This window comes from Natator depressus, chromosome 1 (assembly GCF_965152275.1).
Source record: "Natator depressus isolate rNatDep1 chromosome 1, rNatDep2.hap1, whole genome shotgun sequence".
NCBI classification, from domain to species: Eukaryota; Metazoa; Chordata; order Testudines; family Cheloniidae; genus Natator; species Natator depressus.
In genome coordinates, this window is record NC_134234.1 from 235,101,126 (window position 1) to 235,126,233 (window position 25,108).

Below are 25,108 nucleotides of genomic sequence, written 5' to 3' on the forward strand. Positions count from 1 at the left end.
AGATATCCGTATAAAATCTGTAATGGACTGGATTCCTGTTCCATTTATGATAGTGCAGCCGCCATCATATGTTGGAGACCAAAACCCATATAACATAAAACCCTTGGCACTGTTTGCCTGGCTTTTCTTTCCACAATGGTGGAATATAGTATTAGAGTGAAACATGGGCTGCCACCTCTTCGTGCTTTAGCACCTGTCAGGCTTCATCTCCCTCTCTCTCTCTCTCTCTCATAGCAACTCCCCCTGTGAAAAGTGGCCACCTGCAGAAAACATTCCCAGTTGTTTGCTGACCTGCCCAAGCTGTTGGCAATTACATCATGGAAGGGGCGGCAGTGAGCACAGGCAAATAGCCAGAGTGGGTGATAAGCAGAGAAAGCTAACAAATGGGAAAGTGCTGGATATGGAAATTATCTGTGAACGTGAAACTGGTAAGAGTAGTAGAGAAATCGAGTTTGTGTGTGATCATAACATGAATTACGGAAACTTTAGGACACTGGAGGCTCTTTGAGTGGAACAGAAGCGTGTTTGTCACAACTGGAGGAAAAGGGTGTGGGTGCAAGCGTTGGCTAAGAATAACAATATCTACCTATAAAAATAAACAGACAACAGGTCGGCAGCTGGTATGCTGTGACTGCTACATATCATGTTGGCCAGTATTGCCTCACTGATTCTCTGTGCTTCACCAGTCTGTTTGTTATATTCACCTGTTACCTGTCCTATTTCAGTTGTAAGCTCTCCGTGGCCGGGATCATCATTTTGTTCTGTGTTTGTACAGCACCTAGCTGGGAATCACCAGATGGCACTGGTATACATAGTTCTGTTTCTTAGTGTGGGAGCATTTTACAGAAATGCTGTATTATTGTTTTTGTTTCTTGGGGTAGCTGTTGCAAGCAGCAGGAGACTTTGCTCTTTGTCTTAATCTCTCTATCTAGAGTCAATTCTTGGGGCAGAATTCTTCCCTGGGAATTGATCATTGGTGTTTTGGCTGACATTCCTGAAAGACACACTTAGTTATCTGCCTGTTCATGTCCACCTCTGTTCAAGAGCTTGTGTATATAGTGTAAATAAAAAAAGTTACACCAAGTAAATACCCAGGCTCTCTGCCAGTGGTTTCTTCTCCAGCAGAAAATCAACTTGCAAACCCTCCAGATCTGTTTCCTTTTGGCAGTGATATAGAGTTTCCTTACAGAGAAGCTATGAGCTGGTATTCCTTTTGAATAGAGATGGAACAAAATATAGAGGTACTTGCAGAAATCAAAACTGTCCAAGAGGCAGTAAAAGCTGGGCAGAAGGAATTATGAAGACCTAAAAAGGGATATAGAGGCTTCTCAGAAGGAATGGATACTAATCAAAGAGAGTATGGCAAAAAACACACTCTCCTTCTGCTTGCACAACCAACAGCAGTATATCATTTCCTCACACTTCTAAAGCCACTTGGTGGCTCCCACCATAACCTTATTAATACGAGTCATTAGATACATGCCTTTGTCTAGATATCTGATTGGCACTGTAAGTGATCCATTGTTACAATGGCCACATGCATTTATTAACTGACTTCACTCTACTCCAGAAAACAGCCTTTTTTCCTCCTCTTAAAAATTTTAAAATTCTCCATAATAAAGATCAGAAACAATGGGCCAAATTTTGCCCTGACTTTAAATGTCATGCAGTCACACTGTGGCTAATGGGTTTGCATGGGTTGTAAATCAGCAAAGAATCAGATTTCACTTTAGGACTAATAAAGTAGCCCCCACATTCCTTTTCCTTCTGAGTAAAGATGTACAGTGTGGTCACAGCCTGTGGCTTGATACCATTGAGATCAATGGAAGGCTTTCAATGGGCATTGGATGAGGCCTTGTCAAATCTAAAAAAAATAAAGGGTGGTCCTAAGTCGTACCATTTTTAATGTGATCCATGAGTCACGCTGTCTCACTTTTCCTTTTCCTTTCCTCTTCCCAGGTCCTTTGCTAGATTCTAGAGTTTAACTAGTAATTCATAACAAGTGTGTTCAAATTTCACCTCCCTGCCAATTCAAGAACAGAAGGAATAAATCTGAGAAATTGCAAAATTATTATTTTCATTGCGTAATCGGCAATTTTTTTCAAATATTCAAAATACAAGCTAATTTCATTCATCTGGTATGTTTTGATTCATTCCTTAGGTAAGCATAACTGATAAAATCAGGTTTCTGATGCAAACATATTTTTCTATAATATTCTGCAATATTAATTAAAATTAGCTGTGTTCACCAATATCTGTCAGTAATTTTTTTTTTAATTTAGCTTTCTGAAAATAATTCCAGTGAATGCAAAAAAGGCTATTTACACAGTTGAAGCAAGTTCAGCTGAAAATTTTGAATTAATATTTAATTTTTTTGGCCAATTCTTATATTTTACATTCTATGAACTTTCATATCTCTCCACAAATACTATGTACTCTGTCATTCTACCAGTAACAAACAATAATTTAGCCCTAGTTCGTTACTTTTTTTTTTTTTTAAGCAGTATCCATGTGCTCACAAGAAGTGTAAACTTGGCTAAAATGGTCCCCAAAAGACAGGAATGTATCTAAACCTTGGTACAAGTATCCTCAGACCACCTTGGGATTGAAATCATGACTGGTTTATCTGTCAGCTTCCAAGAACCATTGGTGGTTATGGGGTGATAGCAGTGAGCCTCTTCGCTGGACTCTGAGCAGTGTATTGGTAACAGATTATCAAATGGCAGAAAGACGTTCTGTGGGAAATGCTTGTAGCTGTGACATACTAGATACAAATGGGCTGTAATGGACTGGATTCCTTCCACATCTTCCTACACTTTGCAACCTATGCATAGCGGCATCTGGGAAGCAGAATAACACATCCTTAATTTTATAAGGACCCGCGGAATTTGTTAGAGTGGGAAAAATGCTTTATAGTGTAAAAAAAAACCAAAAAAAACCCAAAGCATCACCCTTGCTCAATAAGGGTCAGCTAATAAGTGTGTTTTTTCACTGGAATAGAGCATTGTTGCCTCTTTATTTCTAAGTACAATATGGGGTGTGTGTGTGGGGCGGGGTTCTGAACTCTCACTCTTTGTGTGGTAACATAAGTCTGATTGTGGGCACACTGGTGAATCCAAACTACTGAAGCCAATGGGACTGTAATCCTTTCTCTCGGGGCTAAGGGTTGCAGAACCAGACCCATACTCTTTATTATCTTTCAGTAATTAAAGTCTTCAGTGTAACTGATACTCTGTTAATGAACAGCTGTAGGAAATCCTGAAAAGGTCTGACTGGGTAGGATAACTGAGAAAGAATAGCCTTTTATATTACGGGACATAGTGAGGCAAAGTGGATCACTGGGAACTTCTGGGGGGGGAAGTCTGTGCACTGAGTCTAATGGGGCAGTTGGACTTCAGTGTAAAATTGCCTGTACAAGAATTGGCTGCACTTGCAAACTGCTTTAGTACTGCAGAGGTGGCCTTCAGTGTGTGTCATGTCTTCAATGGTAACTGTTTGTCCTAAATGTCTGCCTGCCCCGTGATTACAGCCTCTTGAGCTTCAATTAAAATTAAAAGCAGGAGTGAATTTTTCCTTTCGGTTTTCTTTTATGTACCTATCTGTGGTGATGATTCTTTTCATCTCTAAAATCAAAACCAAGCTATGCACTAAAATTACCACTTTTAATAAATATGAACCACATTTAACCTGAAGAACTTGGTGCTTCCCCCCTCTCCCCGCAGCACCGTAAGCAGAATTATTACTTTGTAGTCTTACCCTACCTGTCTTAGGGGTGGTTTGTTCCCTTTATAGAGGAGGGAATGGGGAGCTTGACTGAAGTGTCTGTGTGGGAGCCATCTCAGCTTCCACTGATGGTGTCAGAGCCACCAGAAGCTTGCTTGTATCTCAGAGTGGGCTGTTGGTATCTGAACTGGCTTCTCTTCTGAGCTACTGCTGTAGCTGCTGGCCACAGTGATTTTTTTTTTTTTAGGGGATATCCGCCCCTTGTGCTTCAGCCAACCTGCTAGAGCATACCTGTCCATAGTGGGGATTTCACATTTTCCTCTGAACTATATGCTGCTGACCACTGTTGGGAGACCAGATGCCATCTCTGCTCCTGTGGCAATGCCTGTGTGTCTAGTATAATTACACTGGCAATTTCTAGGGAGTCTTTCATCAGTACAACTCCACTTGTGATGGAGAGCTACGGTAAACCATCCACCAGAGATTTTACAACTTGCACTAGCACTACCACTGGTGGAGCTGCATGGCTGTCGAGACCTGACCTTTCTTCACACGCCGTAGTGGCAGCAGCCACCCTGTTGGGTGTAGAAGAAATAGGAACCAGGCCCTCACTAACTTCAGCAGTACGACTGCCAGTCTTGGGGGGGAGGGGTTAGAGAAAAGATTAACCCCAGTGGAGGAGGAGAAGAGGAACTATCTTTGAGTGGGTGGGGTTGGTCAAGCATCAGAGGAACAATATGCATCAAGCAAGAGTGAGGAGGATAGACATTGGAGAAGAGGCATGAAGAGGAGGAGACGACAATACAAGGAAAGGAGATGGTGGGTGTTTTTTGTTTTCTAAGGAAGAATAATAAAGAGAGAAAACAGAAATGAGAACAACTGGAGATGGGCAGAATGAGTTATATAGGTGGAAGTAGAGTAACGCATGGGGAGGGAGTAAAGAAATGTGAGGAGGAGAAAAGCAAGAAATGATCTACAGTTTAGGTGAATGGATTTTATTTGTTTCCATGACAGACATGCTACAGCTCTAAGTTTGCTGGAAAGGGCAGAGCTGCTGTCTCACTCACTCACATTACCTTCATACTTCCAGCTACTCTGAAGTCTACTTTAACAATTGGAATATGAAGACAAAAGGCCAGGTGCTCTGTTGCCCGGCCCTTTAGTGGAATCATGTGTAGCAGTGAACAATTCAGTAGAAAATGCTACCATTCTGATTCAGTTACATGTTACATCCAGTGTGCACTGCTGTAAATGACTATGCAAGGTGCATGGAAATAGAGAATCGAGATATTTGAAAATTCACCAGAATGCACACACCACCTTCTGGCCTAAACTGTTTTCCCTAGTAGCATGTGCACCTATTCTATTTTCTGCCCACCCCAACCGACATGGAGAGGTGCAGGCCGTACCACAGTAAAGCCAAACAATAGTAACAAAAAATATTGCTATAGCAGACAGCAGTAAACATGGGGCCTATTTAAAGCTACTCTATTTAAAAAGTTTTTGCATTAGTAACATGCTTTTTTTAACATCATGTGTACCTGGTTAATTTGTATCACACTTGCCCCTCCCCCCCCCCCCCCCCCCCCCAGCAAGATTCCTATGGAATATGACATGAATAGTCTCAGGTGGGATGAGCTTTACCTGGTCTCTTGCCTGGGAAGAGAAAGATCTCTTTTCCGAGTAGCAGCCGTGTTAGTCTGTATCCGTAAAAAGAACAGGAGGACTTGTGGCACCTTAGAGACTAACAAATTTATTAGAGCATAAGCTTTCGTGAGCTACAGCCCACTTCATCGGATGCATACAGTGGAAAATATAGTGGGGAGATTTTATATACACAGAGAACACGAAACAATGGATGTTACCATACAGACTGTAACAAGACTATACACAGAGAACATGAAACAGTGGGTGTTACCATTCAGACTGTAATAAGACACTCTTGTTACAGTGTGTATGGTAACACCCATTGTTTCGTGTTCTCTATGTATATAAATCTCCCCACTATATTTTCCACTGAATGCATCCAATGAAGTGAGCTGTAGCTCACGAAAGCTTATGCTCTAATAAATTTGTTAGTCTCTAAGGTGCCACAAGTACTCCTTTTCTTTTTAAAGATCGCTTTATTCACGTTTTTCCTGCACTCTTATCATTTCTCATCACTTTAAGCTTGTCTATGCTTGCAGCACTGTTTGCCACTGACCATCACAACAGGAAAGGAAGGGATAAGCTGTAACAACAGCTAATCTTTGGTGACTTGAAGTTGTAACTCTGGTAGGAACCAAACAGCATTCCTACTTCTACTGTCCCAGAAGGATACCTAGGAACACTGGATTTATCATACTGGTTCAGTCCATCAAGTCTGGCATCTCAGCTTTAGCAGTAACAGGCCATCATCCAGTACTTCAGAAGAATGGGGGTGGAAGGGGCTGCAGGGAAGAAATAGAACAGGCCAATTTGTGAAAAGCTGTCAGGATTTGTTGGGGTGAGTTTTAACGGGTGGAGAAGGCTACTGGGAAGGGAAGATTCTATCCTGGTTCCCCACTGTTTACAGCTGATACCCTAAAGCATGTCATTTGATGACCCCTATTTTAAAATGTGTAATACATTGAGACATGATATACAGCTAGAACTGGTTGATGTTTTTCAAGCAATTTTTTTTCCAATGGCCTCTCTCTTAAAGATGTGACGTTTTTTATTTTTATCAACAAAATGTATGTTGAAGCCATTGTCAGAACTGTTAGCGAAGGAATTACTGGTTTCAATAGTATTGATAAAAGTCAGTTGTATTTTTAAACAAATGAAAAATGAAATCTTTTCATATTCTGCAGGACAGAAATAATTTCCAAAAAATTTCATGAAATTTAAAAAAATGTTACCTGCTGTAATGTAATGTCTCCTCCGACTGTATGCCCACACTGCAATTAGGCACCTGCAGCTGGCCCGTGCCAGTTGACTCAGCTTTGTGGGGTCGGGCTGTGGGGCTGCTTAATTGCAGTGAAGATGTTCTAGCTCGAGCTGCAGCCCGAGCTCTGGGACCCTCCCACCTTGCAGGGTTCTAGAGCCCGGTCACCAGGCTGAGCCTGGATGTCTACACTGACAGCCCCACAACCTGAGCCCCACGAGCCCAAGTCAGCTGGCATGGGCCAGCCAGGGGTTTTTAATTTCAGTGTAGATATACCCTTAGTTGTGCCCCTAAAGCTGCAACAGCTGCTACTTACAGCTTTCATAGTTCCCCTTTAGCTCAAAGGCCTCAGTAATCTGTACAGAACGTCTTGGGTTTTTCCCCAGGGGTCCTAATCATAGACCAGCATCCTGTTGTTCTACATACTAGACAAACACAAAACAAAAAGGCAGTTCCTGCCCCAATGGACTTACAAAAAGGCACAGTGGTTAGATTGTGCTTCATCTATAACAACAAATGGTGTTGGTCAAAAATTTACTCAGGCCTTTTTAGAAGTTGCCTACGGTACTTGACTATGGCCACCTGCAGGAATGAATTTCACAGGCTGGCCGCACATGCCCATGTATTTCCTTTTCTGTTCAAAATTTACCTGCAGTATACTCTATGTGGTGAGAAGAGTACCTGGCCTACTGTGTGGCTGCATTAAATGACGATGCAAGAAGCTGAGAACTGAGCTCTTTTAGAATAGATGCAAGGCAAGGACTGGGGGTTGGGAACAGCAGAGTTCTAGTCCTAGAGGGGATGCACAGGCTCTTGGTAGCTATTTCAAAGGTACAATGGACAGTTAGGCAACAGCTCTCATTGAAAATTGGTAAGAGTTCAGCACCTAATTTGTACATTTGAAACCCTTTTGCTGAACCTCTCTGCCTCAGTTTCTCTCTTTCTCGGACAAAGGGTCAGGGCTTGTCTACAAGGGGAAATTTCCCAGTATAGCTATACCCAAATAATTACACTGGTATAACTGTAGCAGGATAAGTCCCCATGTGGACACTCTCTTTTGGAATCAGCCTGATTTTATTCTGGAATAGAATGTCCCCATAGGGACTTACACTGGTATAACTGCAGCAGGATAACTATTCTCGTACAGCTATGCCCGGAAGCTTTTGCCTATAGCCCTGCCCTCATGCTTACCTACTTCACAAGACTGTTTTGAGGATTAGTGACTATGAAAAGCACCAACTAAAGTGCTTCTTGTTACAGCAGCTTACTTTGAACACTGCCCCAGTTCTTCTCAATACCTGTATTATCCAAAGTGATGTTAACCAAATCTCTTTTTTGTATGTGTGTGTTTTAGTATCGTATAACAAATTATTTCATTTAATCGGTCTCCTGGAATGGAGGGATCCTTTTTCTTTTTTGGTGGGGAGATGAAATGGGTTCTCTGAGTGGAACAGATAATGCACAGTTCTGACACTTAGGCACTTTTGCTACTTTTAGGAAACTATGAAGCCGCAATTAGACAGTACAAGTAATGCTCTTAAGGGGCACAAGCTACAGTTCTGTAATACATTCCTTTCTTAATGTGACTTGATGTAGATAGAGTGAGGGCCTATCAGGTGTGAAAAGCCCTGCTGCTCCTGGCTTGGAGTGGCCTCTAGACAGTGATTTGGCGACGTCAATCTAGTCATGCTTGATTTCGACACTTAACATGCTAAAGCAGGATTTCTCTACCCCCGATCAACTTCTCAATTAGCAAGCTGCCTTGTGTAACGGCCTTGTTTCACAATCCCTCAGGGCTGCTTCAGGGGTCGTTAGGGTGAGAAAACTCTAGCGCTAGCTCCAGCTCTGGCAAAAGCAAGGGGAGCTCAGAGATTTCCTAAACGCATATAACCCTTTTTCAAGTTGTTTGCTTTCATGGGATTGATTCTTGGCACATTAAGAAGCTTAAGGCTTCAGTATTTTCTTTAAACTGCCCACCTTATCGCATTTACAGCTGACAGTTTCCTGACAGCCTGAGTGTAAGCAGAGATAACTAGTAGGTTAGTGTATGTGAATAGGTATATAAATATATTATATATACTCGTCAGTATTTTCATGGGGTGGGGGCGTTAAACTTCATTTACAGTGTATGTGGCTTGGGTTAAATAGCAGCTATTATCTGTGGTCACTATTATTTTAACAGCACACTTTGTGTATCGGTGTTTTGTATACAAATCTCGGTTATGTTAAGTGTAAAAAAAAATAAAAAAAAGGCAAATCTATGTTCTGTGCTCCCAAATGTTCTTTCCTCTCTTTATTAGGGAGCAAACTATTGTTACATTAAATATTCAAACTACATGAAATCTCGAGGGCTTTCCTTTCCCACCGTGTGTTACCAATATTCATGCATATGAAGAACTGTAACCCATATTCAAACAGCACCTTTTTTAATGAGGAATATATGTCAACATGACACCTTCTTATGAAATGCTGCTTTTTAGGTTCTGCCTTTATGGGTGCAATAATTGAGATGTTTCTAATGTATGCAGTTATATTAACCTGCCCATTGTTTGAAATTTTGTTCTCCTCCTAACTTTACACTATTTATATTGCTTCTAGCATAATCCTCCCGTCATGATCAGGCTGGTTTAATTAAAAAGTAGCATTTTTTGGTACAGGATTTCCTCACACCGTCTATGCACAAGGGGGAAAAAAGCATAGTTAAAAAACATTGTAAACTCTGGCACGTCTGGAAAATGCCAGCCATCACAAAGCCTAAACTGCTTATTAGATAAATGAGGAAAGAAGCTGGGTTACTTGGGATTTTTTTTAATTCACAGGTCTGTCCTATTTTCAGTGCAACTTTTTATTGAAATAATTGGGTCAATGGCAGAAAAATATCAGGCAAATGTGTCTCTTAATCTGAGTAATATTTTGAAAGCATGTTTCTAGAACCAACTGTGAAGAGTGTGAATACTCATCTTTTGAAAGTGTGATTATTGTTTTAAATTGCCTTTCTATAATGTTTCTATTTTACTTTCATTGTTGGAATAATTTTACTCCAAAGCTGTAATCAGGTTTTGTGTACACACGTTGCTGATATATAGATTTATACAATGCAAATGCATGCAGTATCTGTAAATATAGTGTATGCACTTCTTCAAAATAGCTTGATGCTTTGATTTGTAACTGTTTAAGGTTTTACTTAAAATTCTAAACACTACACCTAGCATAGCCGTTTCAGTGGAATACTTCAAATAGTAAGTCCTAAAGGTGACACAACAAAGGAAATACCTTGGATACTGCAGCTTTTATTTATAAAGGAAATGCACACATAGTCCAGTGAAGGAAAACGTAACCTGATTCCGTTTCTATAGGCAATTTCTATTAAGAAATTGCTTTACTTCATGAATTTTCAAGCACATGGTGAGATTTTTATGAACAAAGTGAATTACATGTATTTTGTCTGATGGTTTGATTCCCTTTCCTTTTCTTAATTTCTAAATATTTCTTTTACAGCAAACATTATTTAAAAAATACTTTAAAATCTCCCCTTGCTCATTATGAAGCTCTTGCCTTAAAATATCTTTGGGACAGTGTGTGTGTGTGGGGGGAGGGGCGGGGGGGAGGAAGAGAGGATTTCAAATTGTAATAAATTTAATTATATTGTACCATAATGAACACATGGCTCTTTTCCCTGCTGCCTTAAATCTATTTTTAATTCTCCTGCAAGAATGTTTTCCTATTGTTGTATATACCCGCACACAGAACCCGAGTCTAACTCTGCAAGCAGTTTTCTGTAAAGCAGATGATTTGTATTCCTAATACTATTATATCCCTGAAATAAAATACTATGTCCCTGAAATAATTTCATTCTTGGACAAATGTTTATATCATGTGAAGCTGCTCAAAATAATATCATAACTGTCATTTTCATAGTATCTATCATTCTCACCTTTTAAAGGACTTTCACAAACTGAACTTCTCAGCGACCCTTTAATGTGGGTAAGTAAAACCCCGTTCACAGATGGGTAAATTGAGGTTCATAGAGGATGTGATTTGCTCCACGTCACACAGCAAGTTACTGCAGAGACCAGGAATAGAAGCCCAGGAAATAGTGATCTCTTAGCCCCCCCGCTTTAAACACTTTCCCTTTTCCAGAATTTCATTGCTGCTCCATCGTAACAGTTTTAGTACAAAGCACAATTATATCTACATGTCGGAAGCAACTACTGCCACAACAGGAACAAGAGTTTTTGTCTCCGATCCTGAAACTGCGTCCTGGCTGACAGACCTGTTCACCTGCAGAGCCCCACTGACATTGCAGGGGCTCTGCACAGGTATAGGGATCCATCCATGTGGATGCAGTTGCAGGATCAGGGCCTTAGTTGTCCCAAAACCGCCTATCTCCTATTATGTTTCCCCCTTTTGTGCCTCTCCATCTTTCCCACATGCAGTAGCTCAGATTCTCTCACGAGCTCTCCATGAACAGTAAGGGTTATGGGCTGGGCGTAATTTATCCCTGCAGCTTTTGCATTCATGTATGTGTGTATATATATATATATATATATATATATATATATAAAAATTTCCAAGCAAAACAAGACATGGAAACCTGATGAGGAGCTTGTGGCTGCACTGCCATTTTCTACCTAAGCATGTCTTTGCCTACAGCACCATGGCATGAAAGAGCCTGCTAATGATTCTTAAATGTTCATTACTGTAGTTCCTCTTTCAGAGTATACTTCTCACCTTGAATGACCCATGTGTTGAATTTTAAGTAAGGGAGCCTATGATAGTAAGTCTGTCATGGCATTAGACTTTTTTTCCCCCTCCAACTCTTAAAAAGCTTTTTATTACAGGACTGCTTAAGGCATTCTTCAATTAGCATGTGCTGTATTGTGGCTGGAACAGCTGTTTACCATTTAATAAAGCATGGCATAATTTATTTTCAGAGTCTAGCAGCCGTCTTTGCTGTTACACCAAGGGAAAGAGACACAGTAGCTACATTGTTCACAGTCACCAGTGAAATAGCTGTAGACTATTATATGAACTCGTAGAACTATTAACTCACTCTCCAACTCCATTTCAAGGTGTGTTTACCTGACAGTCCAGAGATCCTATATTCTCTGTCACCTCCTGGGCAAAATAAAAAATAGCTATATATTACATTCCTCAAGTTAAGCAGCTAATTATCTATATTTACCTTAATTTCAGTCCCTCCTGCACCCCCAGGGGCAAGCTTAATAGGCACCATTTAGGGCTTCACACTTAGTTGCCTGAAAAACAATGGACTTGCTATGGCCAATTAAGTCAGTAAGGGCCTGGCCAACTGTGAACTACCCTAGCTATGCTCAAATAAATTTGTTAGTCTCTAAAGTGCCACAAGTACTCCTTTTCTTTTTACCCTAGCTATGAGGTTTCTGTGTCCATCCAGTTCCTTCCTTCTATTCCTAGCTTTCCTCCTTCAGTCTTTGACCTGAAAGACATGCCTGCTTCTATCCATCTGTGTGCCTGGTGGGTTTGAAATGCACCCCAAAATATTTTGTACTTTGAAGCAGCACGCCAGCTGGTGCTGAAGATTCTGGGGTGCATTTGGGTATTGAAGGCACCTAACACGAATGAGCTTGAAAGGAGGATGCCTTCTTACAAAAGGACGTGCAAGCCTTTTTATAGGCACTGAGTGGAATTCACTCCTTCAGATGAGTGAGCTGGTAGTAGGAGATAGGGAGCAGGGGTGATTTAAATGCAGGTTACCTGCTCTTGAGGCATTTAGGATGGTCCTTGATTTCCTCCTCTTTCTTGTCCCCAAGGCAAAGAGGTAGTCTTTTGGCTCAAGCGTTCAAGCACTGGGCTGGGACCTGGACTCGGTTCCTGACTCTGCCATGGAAATCTTGTGTGACCTTGGGCAAGTGTTTTAATCTCTCTGTGCCTTTGTTCTCCCTTTGTAAATTGGGGATACTAGTACTGTCCTATGTCATAGGGTGTTTTCAGGTTACATACATTAGTTTTTGTGAGGGTCTCAGATAATGCATATGAGGGTTTTACAAGCAGGCAAATAGAATATGCTGCATTCACTGAGTGTTAATAACCTAACTGTCACTACAATTATAGCCTATGTAAGTACCACTGTGACCCTTGCGCTGCTGAAAATAGAGTAATATTCCTCTGTCTCTGACTAACCTCATTTCTTGCACCTCCAAATGATACTGAATGGTGGGAGAAGGGAACTTCTCTGCTGCCGTTGACTTTTGTAATTTGGATTGCAGCCCTTAATATGGCCTATAAAGTTAGATACATTATTAATACATAATAATTAATGCATGGATAATGGTATAATGCAGAGATATGGGCCAGGATCTAAAACACCTCTCAGGTTTGGGAAGTATGGTTCCAGAATTTAGCTTAGCATCCCAGGCCCATTTTGAATACTAAAATAACTGGTACATGGCCTTAAATTTGTTTTTAGGTTACTCTATAGTTTGACAGTAGAACTACATCTGTTGAATATCTCCAAATTCTGAGATTCAGTCTGTGCATGTAGATAGATTTATATGCATGATTAAGAGTAAAGTGTATGTAGAAAGATGAGGTTTACATGGGGCCTGTGTGAGAATAGTTGTAATATTAATATTGACTTTACCGATAGAAGTTTAAGCATGTCACGATGCGTGAATGGTGGAACAAAACAGATCCCCAAATACGTTTGGAGGTTGTTTTTAACTTGGCTTTATTTCCAAAATATCAGTGCATGAACCACTATGCCTACGCAATACTATCTTCTTTGTTTTTTAACTGAGGCCATGTCAAACGTACCACCTATGCCAGCAAAACAAACACCCCCTGACCATCATAAGCTTCGCTAGCATAAGTGGTAGTGTGCACGCCCCTGTGTCAGTGGGAGAGGGTCTCCTGCCGACGTAGCTACCTCCACTTTGTTGAGGTGCTAATTATGTCAATGGGAGAGCTCTCTCCTGTCAGCATAGAGCGGCTACATGAGCAATTTTACAGCAGCCCAACTGCATGAGCATAGCTGTGCCCCTTTAAGCTCGCTAGTGTAGACGTGGCCTAACTAAATGCGTTTAGAGATGAGCATGTATCAGGATTTAAAAAACAACTAACAGTAAATTTTTCAGAGACCACAGTAAATTAGGCTAGAATCTTGCTAAAGCATGCGTTTAATTTAAGATGAACGTTATAGCAGCTGAATAGGATCCAGTAGGGGCTTTTGGTACCTGAGTGATTTTGGTATAAGCATATTAGTTGGGTGTTTCTCCTAACAGGATCAGTAGCAAAACAGTTAAGTATTAGACATTTACTTTGTTTTATTTAGGTTTGAGAGTTAACACTCCATTGAGACAAATGGGATTGTTCACACCTCCCAGCTGTGTGTCATACTGTCCGCAGACTCAGGAAGGTAGTAGGGCATCGGTTACACTCCTTCATGTTTTTAAGGCTTTGCAAAGATAAAGGCTAGAAATAGTTGCTAAAATGAAAGCTTGAGGTCTAGTCTACACTTAAAACTTAGGTTGGTGTAGCTACAGCGCTTGAGTGTGAAAAATCATCACCTGTCAACACAGTAGCTGTACCAACCTAACCCCTTAGATGCAGTTAGGTCAATGGAAGAATGCTTCAGCCAACCAAACTACTGTATCTCGGGCACAGCTGGAGCTCCAACAGTGATGGAAAAACCCCTTCTGTGCGTCTAGTCTGTGCCTATACTGCAGGGTTCGAGAAGCATAGCTACTGCACTATAGCTAAATCACTAGTGCCTATACTGTAGACATGGCTGCGTTTTTGGAGCACATTTCTGCAGCAAATACCATGAAATAAATGCAGTCTGATTATAAAGACTGTAGTTAAAAATCTACATTATATCATGGATGCATTGTTTCAAGGGTTTTGAAAAAACAGAATTCATCCTTGCTAATTGTAGGCTATGTCTGCGCTACAGAGCCCCTTCATGCAGAGTCAGCCTACAATGACAGGAGTTTTTCTGCTGTTGTAGGAACACCACCTCCCCAAACAACGCTAGCTACATCAACAGAAGCACTCTTCTGTCCGCCAAGCTGCGTCTGTACTGGGGTTGTTGTCAGCATAGACGTGTCCATCAGGTGTATGTTTGTGTCACACCTCTGACTGACATTGCTATGCTGGCATAAGTTTTAAGCGCAGACAAGGCCTTATATAGAGAACTATCACATGCAGTTGGTATGGCAAAAGGACGGACTAGGTTTTCTGAAATTCTACAGGCATGGCTCATGGAGAGTGCATTGGCATTCAGGCCAGGTCTACACACAAAAGTTAAGTTGACCCAGCTACGTTGCTCAGGGGTGTGAAAAATCCACACTCCGAGTGATTTAGTGAAGTTGACCTAACCCCCAGTGTAGACAGTGCTAGGTGGATCGAAGAACTCTTCTGTTGACTTAGCTACCACTTCTCAGGGAGGTGGATTACCGACAGGCAGAACCCCTTCTTTCACTGTAGTGAGTGTCTACGCTGAAGTGCTACAACAACTGTGCCATTATAGCATTTCAAGTGTAGACAAACTCTTATTCTCCCCACACACTGATCTCCGCTGTGCTGTGCATCATGAAAAGAAATGGCTTTTTTACACTGAATTAGGTACGCGGGTGCCACACTGAGTGCAATACAGAAGTGGGGCAAGAAAGAATGTTTTAAATATTGGAATTTAATTTAGGCATCATTTTTTACTTGGCCTGCTTATCGTCACTTCATTTGCTGCCCAAAATATTAGTGTGTATTGGAAGTGTGTGAAACAGAGCAGTCGCAGCTCAAAACTCATCTCCTGAGGTTCAGGTTACAAGCCATCCTGAAAATACCTATGTATAAGCTTAATTTTATGCTCAGGAATAGTGCCACTGAAGCCAAAACAGGTAATTCATGTACATAGTGTCAAAAGATCGGGGCCAAACTCAGCAGACTAAACAAAAAAACACAGTGAATCTGCTATGAGGCTATAACCATCCTTCACCAACAACTTTTCTGTGGCTTTGAAATGCAACCATAAATCATCCCAGGTTCACTTAAAAAAAAAAAAACAAAAAACCACCAACCATGGGACTGATCCTGAGATGCACAGATGCCCTGCAACTTGAGCTGAGCTGAGCTGAGCTTTGAGTCTGAAACCAAACCCCTAAACCTTCCAACTCAACAGATTGTGTTGTGAAAATTAACACAATTCTAAGGCCGAGTCCCATGTACTGTATGCCTGGGCTTGTTAAAAGGTAAAAATAAAAGGTGTTGGGGTGGGAGAGATTCAGTTATCCATTGTAGCTCCTCCACTACGTTTAAACCACAGCTAAATCCTGCAGTGTAGCTAGAACTGCCCCCTTTTTAACAGCTTTTTTAACGAGGCAAACAGTGATACAGCCTTGGATTTTAGTAGAGCTGTGGCACGGTTCAGGACTGTAATTTTAGCACTCTTTCATCCCACTTACGTTATAAGGGACAGATTTTTCAAATGCTCCATGCCCAAAATTGTGGCAAGGGATTTCAAAAGGGACTTAGCACCCATCGTCTTTGACTAGGCCACTTAAGGGCAGATTTTTCAAAATAATTTAGTACCCAACATGCTGAGTTCTTCTGACAATCTAGCCACCTACTTTAGTGCGTAAGCTGGAGCTAAGCATTTATGACAATCTGGCCCTGTGTATGATGCTAGACTCTCCCCCCCGCCCCCCCAACATCTGGCCCTAAGGCTGCGTACGTGTATATAACTGTGGTAACCTTGCTGATCTACCCATTTTGCAACTGGATAGCATCACCCCTTCCCATATCCCTGCCTTCCACCCCCGTCGAACAATGCTTTGGTTTTGTCAGTGTAAGTACAGGCACAGATAGAAATAAATCCGGAAGGGTTTAAAAACTGGTAATTTTTACCTACTGTCAAGAGGTTTTCATAATTTTCCCTTTCTGTTCTTCCACCAGTGTTCCCCTCTTTCCTTTTTTTCAATGTCTTCCTGTTTTCACAGCCATTGCTGATCACTAGGGTAAAGTTCAGCTCAAATCTAAGAGCTCAATTCAGTTCAGGTCACAGGGAGTCTTTCCATTGGCTTCAGTGGGTGCTGAATCAGGCAGTATGTGAATAGGCAAGCTGAATTTGAACTCTGCCTCCTTCACCTCCAGGGATGATGCATGGCTTAACTTCAGTAAAAACATGAAGCAGTTTGCTAAGTTTCCCCTTTGCTAAAAGTACTTTTCATTCTATAGTGACCATTTACACAACTGTACCAGGAAGCTGAGGATGGATGGAGTGAAATACTTTGTACCTCTTGTAAAAACATGGCAAATCTACTTGCTTCAATTTCTGTAAAAATTTACGTTGGAAATTTTCAAAATTGCATAAGGGATTTAGGAGTACAATTGAAAATCAATCGGGCTTGTGCTCCTAAATCCTGTAGAATCCTTTGAAAATCTCCCCTTAATTCCTTAAACCATCCTCATCATATAAAAATAACATGTTCTTTAAAAAAAATCTTTTTTACATGTTTTTAATCTAGAGCCTTGGATTATGAGAGGTAGGTACATTAACTTTTAGGCTCTTTTACATGCCTTTTTTTGCTTTCCTACAGAGCATATTGTGCTGACTACATATTTCCAAAGGCCAAATTCTGCCTTTAGTTACATACGTGAAGCTTCTGTTGGAGTCAATGAGCTGGACACATGCATACAAGGAGAGTGGTTGATCATTGATTTCAGTCAGTGTATGGTAAAATTTAACATTTTGGGGTGTACTGTTTTCCCATTCTCTGCGCAGTAGAATAATAAAGTGTTTTAAATGTGCCAAGTATTATCTCTCAAAGTTTGTTCAAAGAACTCCCCTATGGGGATAGTGTAGTCTGACGGTTAGGTCCTGTCTCCATTTAACATATGGATAAATTGAGACAGTTTAAGAGAGTTGTCCAAGGTCACTCAGTAGGTTAGTGACAGAGCCAAGCTTAAAACTCAGTTTCTGGCAACTAGCACTGTGCTAATATCACAGACCTCACTTCCTCCTACAAACCCTAGGATACATGGAAGTAATTTACCTGATGATGAGGAAAATGTAATACAGTTAACATGCAAGTTAAGTTAGAAATGTGGTGAAATTCAGTGTAATTACAGTAGAATCTCAGAGTTGCGAACACCTTGGGAATGGAGGTTGTTCGTAACCCTGAAATGTTCAAAATTCTGAACAAGACATTATGGTTGTTTTTTCAAAAGTTTACAGCTGAACATTGAGTTAGTTCAGCTTTGAAACTTTACTATGCAGAAGAAAAATGTTGCTTTTAACCATCTTGATTTAAATGAAACAAGCACAGAAACCGTTTCCTGACCGTGTCAAATCTTTTCTTTAAACTTTCCCTTTATTTTTTTTTAGTACTTTATGTTTAACATAGTCCTGTACTGTATTTGCTGCTTTCTCTTTTTTCTTTCATTTATTTATTTTTTGGTCTCTGCTGCTGCCTGATTGCATACTTCCAGTTCCAAATGAGGTGTGTGGTTGACCTGTCAGTTAGTAACTTTGGTGTTCGTAACTCTGAGGTAACCAGTGCTTGCAGGTCATAGCCCCAGCACCTCTAGGCAGTGCTTAATTTGTGCCAGGGCTTACCTGGGATGTTTGGGCTTGCCACGTCAGTTACCGATCCCCAGCGCAGGCAGCAGGAGACTAATGCTGGCCACAGAGCATCCTTTCTGTGCTGGGGCTGCAGCCCCTTCGCCCACAGCTTCTAGCACCACTGCCTTGCCCACACCCTCGCAGGGGACTTGCACCAGGAGAAGGTGAGAGCAGGGCCTGATCCTGGACCCCCTTGCATGAGGGGTGAAGTGTTCTTCCCCTGTTAGGGGATTCCTCCCCGGCAGGTGCCCCGATCCAGGCCGAGAGGAGAGCGATCCAGGTTCAGATATCAGGGCCTGCAACCCCTTTGTACAGAAGCAATGGATCAGGTAGGAAGGAAAACTTACACCCCTCCCAGCATTGAGAGAACAATGGGGATGGGGGTGATTGGGAGAGGGGGGGCAGCGCACTGCTGTTCCATGTACCCTGCCCCATTTGGAAACCAAAGCACCAGCCCCCCTACGACAATCACACAGGGTGTGGGGGTATATTTGGGGTGGGTGTTTGGGATGGGATGTAGGTTGGGGGGGTGTATGGGCATAGGCAGGTCAGGGAGTGCACATGGAATGGGGGGACACATGGGGGCTAGGCACGGTTGGGTGTATGGAATGTGTGGGATGGGGTTGTGCTTAATTTGCGGCGGGGCTGATTACAAATTAAACACTGTACTTAACCTTCAGGTTCCCATTCAGGAAATCCACCAAAGCAGAATCAATATCATGATACATAATCATGTTGTTTCTTATGGGTTTGTTTTTGTGGTGGTGGTACCTGTTGGGCTTTCATTCGTTTTTTGTTTTGTTTTTTGAGCACCTGTGTGCACCATGCTCTACATCCTTCCAGTATTTTGTAAATGAATGTTTGTTTGCTTGCAGTCAATGATTGCTACAACACCTGTATTTAATTTCTTAAAATATAGTTTAAACACAGTTTGAGAGAATGGCTCAAAAATTCTAGAGAAAAGCTAGCCTTGTCTAATAAATTCTCTAGTCTAAGGGATATCAGTAAGGACCAACTTCATGTCTCCTAGGGATAGCCAGGGCACAGTGCAACTACATTTTAATATAGAAGAGAGCAGGAGTGCTGGAACGATTTTTATAATGGGGGTGCTTAAGAGCCATTGAGCCAAACTGTAAACTCTTTGTATAATGGAAACCACTTTAAGCCAGAGAGTGCAGCAGTACCGCTAGTTCCAGCACCAATGGGGGAGAGGCTGCTGCGTCTTAACCATTCTAAGAACAGTAGAGAAGAAGAACATGAGCGTTGGGTAAAAATGGAGCAGAGGTATAAATACATGACATTCTTTGAATAAACAGGAGCAGACCTGGGAGTTTGTCTCTCGCCGTGCATCAGTTTGAACTAGGAGACTGTTAGAAAACAATAATTTCTTTTTAATAGTAAAATTCTGAATTCATAAAGTAAAACCTTGTTTCAGTATCCAGTTTCTGGGGGAACTCCCCCCCTCACACACACACACACACTATATTATTTGGAGAGTCTGGTACATGCTCTCACACAAAGGAGTACCCGAAGGTGGCTGTTGACTGATCTCTTGATGCTTGGGCAAAACTGAGGAGAAAGTCTAACAAATGCATCGTTTTGCAGTAAATTAGATCAGATTTCCGCATCTCCGCACTCAGTCTGTGAGCTGACAGTTCAGTAGAACGTTCCCTTGTAAGGTTCGCCCTCTTAGGAAAAGGGGCAATAATTCATCATTAGGATTTCAGAGTCCAGGTGTAGATGAAAACTGATGGAGCCTCCAGCGAGGCAGGGAAAGTGCACAGAAGAAGAAAATTTTATCTGAAGCCTAATTCCCTGGTTACAGCAGAGCATAATTAAGATAATATTGCTTCAAGAGTTCTTTAATGATTAAAAATCACATATGCAGAATCCATAAATTGGAGGGCAACAGATTGGAAGGATATAGCATCAGAGATCTGTTTTGTGCACATTGTACAGAAAAGTACACCAGTGGCAGAACAGCAGCCTAGGCAGCCACAGGAGACCAGGCCCATTCCAAGGACTTTGTTTAGATGCAACAAATCATTTGTCTGTTATTAACCCAGAGCTTGTAATTATGCAGATTGCCATAGATTTTCCTGGGCCTGGAAGTGAGATTGAGGGTTGTTCACACTATAGCAGGCAGCTCAGGGCTGGCCATGCATTACTGAACTTGCCACATTTATCATGTTGACTGATGGCAGCAGAAGCAGGTCTCAGGTCCCAGTGGTTAATGTAGTGGGTAATTAACTGTCATTTGCCTAGTAATAGGCTGATGATCAATGGTTTGTGTGGAAACAAATTCTAATCAGGTAGCTGATAAATGCTCAGGGAGCGAGAGCAATTGAAATTGGGGGAAACTATGTCCAGAATTTCAAAATGGCATTGTGGGTTTTTATTATTATTATTATTTATTATTAATGAGGGGGACTATGTTCTTCATATAAACAGCTTTATCCAAAATGAACCACAGCTAATATTAATCTCACGTGAGTTTGTTTGTGTGTGTGTGGGGGGGGGGGGAGAATTCATGTAAAGTAGGCTTCCTCTCCTTTGCTTAGTTGAAATATATAAGTAGGTCTGGTGCTTAAAAGTGAAGCAGCTTCCATGTGGTGCAGTTAGACCAAGGAGTGTACAATGAAACCCACACAAAGTGAAGTCCAGCAATTTTCCATTGGTAGGGATGCAAAATGATGGTCCCAAATTGTTTCATTGCACTGCAGCGTGTAAACTATAGTGAACCTCGGGCTTACACAAAAGTGTTTGATATCGAAAAAGACTTGACTGTAAATAGTAACACCACATGCACTTAATCCCCAATCCTTCAAAATAGTTAAACACACACTTAACTTTAAATGTGCGAGTAGTCTCACTGAAGTCTTGAGAGTTCCCGCTGAATTGGATCTCAGGGGAATGGGACTATTCATATGCTTAAAGTTAAGGGTGTGCTAAAGTGCTTTGCTGTATTGGGCACTTAAAGCATAACTTCGTTATTAATGGGTCTTATTAATTTGTTAGTCTCTAGGGTGCCACAAGTAGTACTTTTCTTTTTGCGGATACAGACTAACACGGCTGCTACTCTGAAACCTCTTAATAATGCGTAGTTCGGTATAATAATTCTTTACACTTATGGCCCTTACATACCACCTTTTGCTACCTGATCTGTATTTCTTGTACACCTCTAACTCTCATTCACCTCCAGGTGAGTGTGTAAGGAATGCAAAATTCAGTCCTTGGTCAGACTAGCTCAACAGTCTTCACAAGTATTAAACCTCACAATATTCCTATGAAATAGGTAGATTTTAGGTCTATTTTACAGATGAGGCACTGAGGTTTGAGTGAAGCCCACCCAGGAAATCCGTAGCAGAGCTAGGCCTAAGGCTGGAATAGAATGTTTACAAAGGGAACATGGATTAAAAAGCATGGTGTATATGTAATTTTAATCGTAAATTTTAACAGTTAACAGAAACAAAGTTGACATGGGTTTGAATAATCTGATAGGAGCTGAGTAACACAATGCTGCTGATTAAACTGTGGTGTTCGTTATCTCAAAAAACTTCCTCAAATAATGGTAACCAGCACATCAGACAATCATTGGAAAATGGTTCAGAACTTCAAAATAAACATAGATTCATAGATAGTAAGGACTTCAAGGAGCAGAGTACATGCCTGTATTTATGCAAAAAGTACATCTTAAGTGGAAGCAGAAGGTATAAGGAATTGGAATTAAGTAGGTTTGTTGGTAACTCGTGAAATTCAGTAAAATGGAAGGATGTGATTAAAAAAGTACATTCATTTTTATGTTACCAAACTGAATTTTATACAGAGCACCTTTGAATTCATTAGTTTAGAACTGCTTTTAATTTGGTGGTTCCCTTGAGAGCCATTATATTTTTCTGCTGTCAGCCTGATATTGAGGAAAAAAGAGAACTGGCAGATGTGGCGTTTTCATCTAGTTTGCTTCATAGTTAAAAACAGCATTAACTGCTATACGCAGGCAGAGCATTACTTTTAATAATCCATCACAACTATTAGGTAGTTTAAATAAAACTTCGTTTCAAAGATTGCTGGTGTGTGTAGCTAAAGTATTTTTTTTTCTTGTTCATTATAATCCACGTATGTTACAAAAGCATGCATACACGTAGGTTTTTTTGTCGTGATCTCATTTGAAAAGTTTCAAGAAATCTTTAACAAAGAGAAATCCTTTAAAATGGTTTTTTGAAAATATATTAGGCATTTTTACCAGACGTTTCAAATTGTTTTTACAATATATTATTCCTCTACTCCTGATGTGGCTATATATAGTTTACAGCCTCATTTACTTTAATGTGCTACCTGAATAACATAATCATAGCTATAACTATGGTAAAGGGTTGTAAGGTGTGTGAACCGCTAATGCTTTCTGACGATTTAAATGACTTGTTCATAAAATGTTCTTTTAATAATAATGGTAAAGCTTTTAGCACTAGATGTCAGAAATGTGGAGAATATTGGCTTTTTTAAGTGTTATTTCTTTTCTAGCTATAGTGTGTTTTAATAATAAATAGCAGTGAGGCCAAGGTTATGTGGCTCTCTTATTTACAGTACAGTCCAAGTAGAAAGATTCTTACCATATTTCAAACTGGTTGACCTCTGCTTGCATGTGGTTATGTAACTTTCCTAATGTATTTGTCATTTCCTCATTTGCTTGAACAAGATGTTTCTTCCATTAAGAAAGGTCAGTGACGTATGTACCAAAGAAGCATATTTATGTATAAAAACATCATAAAAATTACTTTGCAAGGCACAGTATTACTGTGGCACTGGTTTATAGAGCTTCCCAATGCTTTCACACTTTATCGGCAAGTGGCTTCTAATGGGATTGTTTCATGAGTGCTCTTGTTCTGCTAAATACCAGCCTTTCCAAAGAATGGTACACTGGGAAGTTGAGTGACAATTACAGATTTTTATAAAGCCCAAGAAAATAAATGGAAGTATAATTTTTTCCCCCTATCAGTTAATCGTATCCTTGAATATCTTCCCTTTGTGTGTCCTCAGGTTATTTGGTGTTACAGGAAACTGTGCTGCTTGCAGTAAGCTAATACCTGCTTTTGAGATGGTGATGAGAGCCAAGGAAAATGTTTACCACCTGGACTGCTTTGCATGTCAACTTTGTAATCAGAGGTAAGAGGACTTCTTGGTTTAATTCCATAGGCTAAAACTAACTGAGCCCTGATGTATATATTTTTGTTTAATGGAGAGAAAGCATTCTCTAGGGGTTGAAATACAAGGCTGGGAGTCACACCTGGATTCTTTTCCCAGTATTGCCACCGACAACCTGTGTGACCTTGGGCAAGTTACTTAAACTTTTTGTGCCACAGTTCCCTCATCAATAGACAAGGATAATGATACTTCTGCTCACTCACAAGGGTGCCTGTCAGGCTTAATTAATTAATATTTATAAAGTGCTCCAAGATCCTCTGCTGTAGAAAAGTGCAAAGCAGTACCATTTATCATTATTATGTTAATTTTATTTAAAAATCCTCAGTTTTGTCGGTTGAATTTCTTTTAAAAATACATACTATTTCTTTCTGTTGACAGAACTCTCATCGTTTGAATTTACATGACATTGCATTCCACTGTTCTTTGTAAATCAGTATTGGAATCATGTACCACGTTCTTGTGACATTATAAACACTCCAAGGCCCCAATCCTGCAAAACTTGTTCTGTGTGAGCATGTGCCTGCAGCTACTTAGAGCCCCATTGACATTCATCCAGGTGGAACATGTTGCAGGATCGGGGTTTAAAACTGGAAAATCACAATGGTTGAGATTTTTAAAGTCAATTAGGATATTTGGTCACACAGTTCCCAGTCATTTCATTCAGAGTGGGCAGCTAAATCCTATACTGTGCTTTGAAAATCTCAACCTATGTCATTGCGGTGGAATCTTGGCCCCATGGAAGTCAATAGGGATTTCGCCATTGACTTCCATGGGGCCAGGATGTCACCGCTGGAAATTAAAGAACTGATTCACGTGTACTAATTTATGTATGTATTACACTGCCTCAATTATTATATAATCCTACATTTAGTATCACATTTTACAGTTTACATTTCTTTTATATTTGCATAAGAAGAAATACTCAGGATACAACTTTCTTAGGTAGTAACTAAAAATTACTACAATAATATTCTAATGTGATATTCACCAAATGTAAATCTAGCCCTAAATAAGCCTTGCTAACTTACCCTGTACTGCAGTGTATTATTCTGTAGCATTGTAGTAATTTAAAAATCAACATCCCCAGAGCAACATAAAATGTACAACTGCTAATAAGTATAGCACAGTACAATTACACTCTAAAAAAGCTAAATTGACCTTTTTCATCATGTTGCATGGAAATTAAAATATCAGACAAAGAATAACCGCAGCTTAAATGATATAATAATGCAAAGTAATTATAGGTTGTAATGCTATTTACAGATCCTGTATCAATTTTACCTTGCTACAGAACTAAAAGGCTGTATTCGAAATAATGTCTACCCTACCAGTAGAACCCACTGAAGAAAGACACACGCACTCCTAAATTCAGATTCTAAAACTTTCACATCCCTAGTGCTGCAAACCACTCTTCTAGTATCATTATTAAAGTGCCTAATATATTTCTGTTGTTCGCTTCATTTATTACATGCCATAATGGGGCTGCATATCTTTAGTGTTGGTTATGCACAATTAGCACTTAGTTATTGTCTTGTCACTTCAGCCCATATAAGACAAACTTCTTTAATGCAAGAAGTCAGCTAATCTTCATCAGTCAAGCAAAGCAGACAATTTTTGTTACCCTGAATACGAAAGACTCCAACTTACGTGGTATATTTTAATTTAACCCCCCAAATAAC

At 40.5% G+C, this 25,108-nt stretch overlaps 1 protein-coding gene across 3 annotated transcripts in view; it reads left to right on the forward strand.

Annotated features, from left to right (window-relative positions):
* Nucleotides 1-25,108, forward strand: part of LMO3 (LIM domain only 3) — a 78,829-nt gene that overhangs the window by 39,410 nt on the left and 14,311 nt on the right. For 2 of the 3 annotated variants that reach the window (XR_012636170.1, XR_012636169.1), the window contains exons 3-4: nucleotides 235-428; nucleotides 23,265-23,390. Coding sequence is in view for 1 of the 3 variants with exons in the window: in XM_074938235.1 (XP_074794336.1) it covers nucleotides 23,265-23,390 (126 nt within the window). In the remaining 2 variants the exon portion in view is untranslated. The remainder of the gene's footprint in view (nucleotides 1-234; nucleotides 429-23,264; nucleotides 23,391-25,108) is intronic. The other variant, XM_074938235.1, reaches the window with a different exon arrangement.